The 6,982-nt window shown below is 49.3% G+C and overlaps 1 protein-coding gene across 1 annotated transcript; it reads left to right on the top strand.

Annotated features, from left to right (window-relative positions):
* Positions 1 to 584: 584 nt before the first annotated feature.
* On the top strand, positions 585 to 1,442 carry LOC148622719 (uncharacterized). Its single transcript, XM_088574141.1, has one exon. The coding sequence runs from the start codon at positions 585 to 587 to the stop codon at positions 1,440 to 1,442; it is 858 nt and encodes a 285-aa protein (XP_088430267.1).
* The last annotated feature ends 5,540 nt before the right edge of the window (positions 1,443 to 6,982 follow it).

Consider the following 6,982-nt stretch of genomic DNA (forward strand, 5'->3'; position numbering starts at 1 on the left):
AGGTACGCTCGCCGCATCGATGATCAGGATTTCGAAGGAAGGACCTATAATTCTCACTCCCGCCGCAAACCTAAGCAGCCGCCCGGACCCCCGTGCTGCATCAAGACCGTCCGCGGCCATCAGTGCACGTATCCCTCCATATCGGGCAGTGATAAGTGCAAGAGGCATTTGAAGCTTTTCCCCGAGGTATGCTATCGGTGCGGCGCTAAGATTGCCCGCGGTAAGTCTTGCACCGTATCCACGAGGGGACTATATACGTACCCAAATTTACCACCCTCTGGCCGGGCGTAAAAGTGAGGATTGTGGGAGAGTACGATCTCCGCAAAGCCCAGAGGAGGATCGGCCACGAGCCTTTCTGCTCCTCCAAATGCATGGAAAGTGCGTAGGATCCGCCATCACTTCGGGAATCCACGGTTTTTGCATCCCGCTGAGGCAGGAGGCAAAAAGCATGGGAGAATGGTTGATCCAACGCTATGGGGCGTTCGGCTGAATGCTATGGGGCGTTCGGCTGAGCGCTATGGGGCGATGGGAGGCGATGGGTCGAACGCTATGGGGCGATGGGACGATGGTGAAGCTATAAATAAATGACGTTTATCAAGATCACCGATCCCAAGCAGCGTGAGGCGCTTGCTAGGGACTTACAGGAGACCAAGCGTAGCATCCAGGCTAGCGATATGCAGCGTCGCCTAGATAAGATCGGACTCAGCCGCGACCTCTCAAAGATATTCAAGCCCGTGGTCGAGACGCAAAAGGAGACTGCCTTCCAGACCACCAAAAAGATCGAAGATATCCCACATGCTCTGCCCTCCCCGATGCCTACCCTTCCCCCTCCTACCTCTACCGCTGAGGACGACGACCCACTAGCTATCGAGCAAGCATTGAGTACCAGCCTCGGTCCGCGAGCGACGCACTATCTCCAGCTCAGTATGACTCCCAAGGCCGACCATACCTTTGGATTGCGAGTGGAAGACGGCTCCATCATGATCGGAAGTCTGCCCGTCACCTTCGATGGAGACGATATCTTCGTCGATGGCGAGCGCTATAAGGGTACCCCCGGCCTGTGGGAGCTTATGGTCCTGAAGCACCCCAAAGATTTCGACGTGGAAGACCTGAATACCTATGGTGATATCCTTCGAGTGTCGAGTGTCATGTATCAAGGAAATCCCGTCCTATCGAGGACCCCAAAGGCCAACAGAAGCCGCAAATGGAAGGAGATCGTATCCTACCTTTATAAGCAAGATAAGTATTGCAGCGGGGTGCCGACCGTCTTCCTCCCCAAATGCTTCGACCAGCTGCTGGATCGTCTCGATCTTTGCGCCGCCGCCTACCAGGCTGGAAATAATGGGGTGCGCAACGAAATTGTGGCCATCCTCGACGCCATGAGGAAGTCCGGTCATATCAGCAGGGAGGAGTACGAGAAGCTGCATCGGGGGCTCCTCTAGATAAATTTACGATGCCTTTAGTAGTGAATCACGGTTATCGTCGGAAGTATGCAGTCGGCGGACGAGGACTATTCGATGCCATCACCAGTCTGGCCGGACGCGTCCTTACCTCTTCCGCCGCGAAGACGCTGAGTAGCAAGGCATTGAGTGCCGCTTCCAATGCAGCCCTGAAAGGCGTGGAGAAAGGTGCGGCCAAGGCCGTTGACCACGTTGTCCATCGAGTGACTCGCAAGAAAAATGCTCCCCAAGCACCATCCTCTAAGGTCAAGAGGACCTCACAGCAGCAGGTCCGTCTCAATAATCTCATCTCGGGTGGGGGCATCGCCACCATCCATGACTTCGTCCAGCGCTATAGATAAATATATGATGGTCGATATGCTCACTATCACCGAAGGATTGACTTTCGACGAAAGTCTCCAGGAATATCAGGTTCACGAATACGAACCTCAAGCCGGGGCGCAGCTGAATAATGCCGGTGCAGAGTCTCGACTCAAGATCTCTTCCTCCACCCCGCCGAAAGCTATCTCTTGATCGAAGGCCGACTTCAGAACGATGGCACCGCGTATGCCAACGGTGATCTGGTATCGCTCGTCCATAACGCCGCCATGTATCTATTTCGTAGCATCAGCTACCGACTTTCCGGGCAGCAGATCGAGCACCTCAACGGTCCCGGCGTCGCCACCACCATGCTGGGTATGCTGAAGTACCCCAACGACTTCTCCAAATCCCAAGGCCTCAACCAGCTATGGTTCAAAGACTCCACGGCCGATGCCGAGGCAGAAAACGTCGGATTCGCAGCACGCCACGGATATATCATCACCAAGCCAGCCAATAAGGGATCCTTTTCTTTCGCCATCCCGCTCAAGCACGTCTTTGGCTTTGCGGATTCAAGCACGAGCCCTCCCTGGTGCGCGATTCGGATGCAAATGCCATCCTCCGAGCTGCCGCCGTCAACGACGTGGCCAAGGTAATCCTGAGCAAGGTCTCCTGGTTCGTCCCCCACGTCATCCCTTCCGACGAAAAGAAGCTGCGGCTCTATAATACCATCCAGAGCAAGACCAAGATCGATTGCGGATTCCGCATGAGGCAGTGCGACTCCATCGCCGTGCCCCAAACCTCGCAATTTCACTGGCGTCTGACCGCTAAAAGCGGACGCGAGAAACCGCGATGGATCATCGTCGCCTTCCAGACCGATAGGGGTAATAACCAGCTGAATAATGCCGCCGTCTTCGACCACTGTCGACACGTTTTTCGCGTGGATATTTCGCAATCGACAGTGATTGCGAAATATCCACGCGACCCTCAATACGGAGCGATATCCCGCCGTGGATTCCAATGCCGGCTTCACATAGTGCAGGGTCGCCAGGGTCTATAAGGAGGCCGCCGAATTCCGCAAGAAGTTCTACAGCATGGAAAGTCTGCTGAGCAATGGTGGCATCAATCCCTCCGACTTCATCGATCTCTATCCCCTATTCGTCATCGACGTGAGCCATCAGTCTGAGCGGCTGAAAGAGTCGACGGTGGATATCCAGATCCGAGCCGACTTTGAGCGCAACGTCCCTGCCAATACCCAAGCCTTCGCCCTGGTCATCTGCCATCGAATTCTCCAATTCGAATCCGACGGTCAGAAGATGAGCGTCGTCGTCTGAGGAGGGATAGATAAATGGACGCTTCACTTTTGCGGAAAATCGCCACCAATACCGAACCCAAGCATGGGTTCTCCTTCATCGTCTCTGGGAACGACAGCCAGATCTTGACCCGCTTCAATCCACCCCTCCAATTGCGCGAGGAGAAATCTTACGAGATGGCCCTAGTGAATCTGGAGACCTACTACTCCATCCCCAATATTCATGCAGGTAATAATTCCTTCCGCTACTCTCCCGATGACGGTGCTAACTGGTTTTCCGTCGAGCTGAGCACCAGCTTTTACGCATCGACGATATCAACGATGAGATCCAGCGGCAACTGTGGCTGCATAGGCACAAGGCTAAGGTCCTTCTCGATGCCAATCGTGCGACGCTGAGAGCAACCCTCACCCTCGCCAGAAATTATCGAGTGGATTTCGACGTGCCCAATAGCATCAGTACGGTGCTTTGATTCGAGCGCCGGACGTATACCTACGACCGAAGCACCAACGGCTACGCGGAGGGTGAGAATATCGTCAATATCATCAGCATCAATAGCATCCTGGTGAATAGTGATATCATCCACAGAAGCTACGTCAACGGCACGCAGCAGTCCACCATCTATAGCTTCTTTCCCGCTGTCGATCCGGGTATGAAGATCATCCAAACCCCCAAGAATCTCGTCTACTTACCCGTGACCCTGAGGACCATCGACCGCATGCAGACGTATCTGACCGATCAAGACGGCCGCCCCATCGATCTACGAGGAGAGAATCTCACCATCCGCTTCCATATGCGTGAGGTATAAATAAATGGATTATCAAGAGTACGGTCTCAACTTGACGAAAGGTCAGGCGGAGAAGATCAAGCGTGCGGCAAAGAAGGGTTGTCCCGTGAGCGTCCGATTGCTGCATGCAAACCTATCCGGTGAGCATAAGATGCTCTTCACTCACCGCCAGATCCAGCGCATCACCAAGCTCTTACAGAGTGGGAAGGGTGGTATGGTCTTGGAGATGAGTCCGAAGCAGGTGAGGCATAATGTGCAGAAAGAAGGTGGATTCCTCCCCATGCTAGCAGGTCTTGCCTCTGCTGCGCTACCCATGCTGGCCAAAACCATGCTACCTGCTTTGGGCTTGGGTGCATTTAGCGGCTACCTGCTTTGGGCGTGGGTGCATTGAGCGGTTTGGGTAGTGCAGCCATCCAGAAGGCTGTGGGATCCGGATTATATCTCAAGAAGGGTGGGAAAGTATGCTGCGTGAAACCTCGTGGTCGTGGTCTGTATTTGAGTCCAGGCACTTTGCCCAATACATACGGTGATGGGCTATACTTGAAGAGCGGACGTCAGATCTACGATGGAAGTGGACTGATCATTGGTCCCAATAGCCCCTTCAAAAGCATCCCCATCTTGGGCATGCTCCTCTAGATATAGATAAATGGACGACGTAGACTTGGGGAAGCAATCCTACCGAGAAGCTAGAATCGAGTCGATCGAGAAAGAGCTTGAATCCGAAAAGCATAAGTATGCTCGACTGTCGAGGAACTATAAACGAGTGGAAAAAGCGGTGTCTTTTGCTCTGGGTACCTGTGCAGTACTCAACGTAGTTTGCACCACTGGCACACTCAGCACCGCGGCAACGGGGATAGGCGCCGTGGCATGCATTCCGTTGAGCTCACCAGCCGTCGTGAATTCCATCACGATGGCGGGGTTGGCGGTACTAGCCAAGCGCATCCGCCAAAAGCGTAAAAAGCATTAAGATACCGTGCGCATCGTCAGATCCTACCAATCCAAGATCGAAGATGCAGTGAGCAAAGGCCTGGAGGAGGATGATATCGATAAATCTGAATTTGCAGGGGTTGTGAAATGTCTTAGCTTCTACTACGACGAAAAGCAGCAGCTGCGAAAACCTTCCACGGCTACCACTTTTAGTGAAGACCTTACTGCGCATGCGCCATAGGGAGGATTCTTCCAACGCGCGCCTTGCTCGGCTACCCCTCGTTCCCCACGCTTATTCCAGAATCCTTCAGATCAAAGTTCCAAGTGACCAACAAAAAAATTTCCGTATCCAGTAATTTGGATTGGGAAATTTCGAACCCCTTACCCATAGCCCTCGATTATTTTTTTTTATTACTTCCTCACCAGATCATAGGAGAGGTACTGCTGCTGAGATTTCTTGCTCACCTTGAATCCAGTGCTCCGAACGAAAGCTCCTTGCAAAGGACCCTTCTCTTTGTTGAGCAAAGGGCAGGCCCATATCCTGGTGGTCTGTCCGTCTCGATCCTTCAGGGTGAGGATTCTACTTTTGCCGAATTTTCCATCCACTTCTACCACCTCCAAGATCTTATAGATCACACCGGTGGGTAAGTCCTTCCATTTGAATGCTTCCTGATTCTGATCCTGCAGCTCCTCCTGGAAGGCGTCTTCGCTGATGAAGTCATCCCCATCTGTGGGAATGTCAACGAATCCATTGTGTACGAGACATAATTCTTGTATTTACCCTATGCTCAATAGGAATGCCGTCCGTTTGCATTTGGCCGTCCTGGTCGGGGGTCCTATGCAGGATTTCCCCTTGAAAATGGCGTGCGGCAGAATCGGCCTTTTGAAACTACTGCGAACGTCCGGCACACCCGCCCTTGGATCCGCGCCTGGCCTGAACCCTCGGTATGTCCAAGATAATGGAATATCTGAAAAAATATTTAGAATCTTTTAAAGGAACAAAATTAATATGTATCCGTCTGATTTGTAAAGAGGGCACGGAATAAGCTTTATTTAAGACACCTTTATACGAACTATTGTACACAAAACGAGAGATTCTATTTTTTGCACTTTTTCAATACCAAAAACTAAGATTACTAAGTAATAAGGCCGTATGATTTGCCGAGTCTATTAAAACAAGGACGCACTCGCTTTCAAACTTTTAGTTTTTGCGATGCTTTCCTACAAATCATCAAAATTTAAATGATAATCAATCACGATGCCTAGAAGTTCGTCACAAGTAAGTGCTGAGTTCTGAATATATATATAAAGTTCTTTTACCAACTGCCAAAATTTGCCAGGATTTTGTTAATTTATAAGAATTCACTGGCATCTTATTACAATTAAACTAGTTTTTAAGAATACATGTATTTGAAACAAGTTTATAAAAATCAAGACTTCAAAAAAGATAAAGTGTTGTGATCTGCATTATTATACAACATACCATTTTTTACAAATATAAAAAAAATGTCATTAATGAATACATAAAATAACAAGGTACCCAATATCAAGCCTCGGGAACACCTTTGTCAGCCCAACTGTTCAGGACGCTATTGACTTAGATCTGTTGTTTTCGAATATTAGATAAATAAGATCGATGGAGTGAAACTGAATTATTTGCAGAATTTACAATTGGCTATTATATCCAAAAGAATGCCTTAAAATACTATACTATACTATACTATACCATACTTTACTATACTATACTATTGTCAGTGACTCAAGTAAATCATACTCATTTTTGTAACGTTTCAAAGCGTGCTGTAACTATGTACCCTTTGTAACGTCACGTAATTATTGCATGTATTAGCTGAATATACATTACGTTTTTGAGTTGAATACACAGTTTTAGAGAGCTACATATATGTCTTTGTTATTCCAGATTTAGGAAGTTTAAAGCAGTTAATATATCTACACTATACTATACTATACTATACTATACTATACTATACTATATGGAGAAAGGGTTTAACAGGAGGCTAAATTGCCCGACCCTACCCACCTCTCCCTATTTCCAGTGGCAATCAAAATTTGTCGACCCCATTGTCCTTGTGTCCCATCCCTTTTTCATTTCATCATCATTTCATGTTCATTTTATCATCAATTTCATGTTCATCGTCTGAATATAGCTGAAATATTGCTGCTCGGACGTTAAACCCCAA

The sequence above is a fragment of the Perna viridis genome, chromosome 3 (genome assembly GCF_037379345.1).
Source record: "Perna viridis isolate PV_CMFRI_1.1 ecotype Kerala chromosome 3, ASM3737934v1, whole genome shotgun sequence".
In the NCBI taxonomy this organism is placed as follows: Eukaryota; Metazoa; Mollusca; class Bivalvia; order Mytilida; family Mytilidae; genus Perna; species Perna viridis.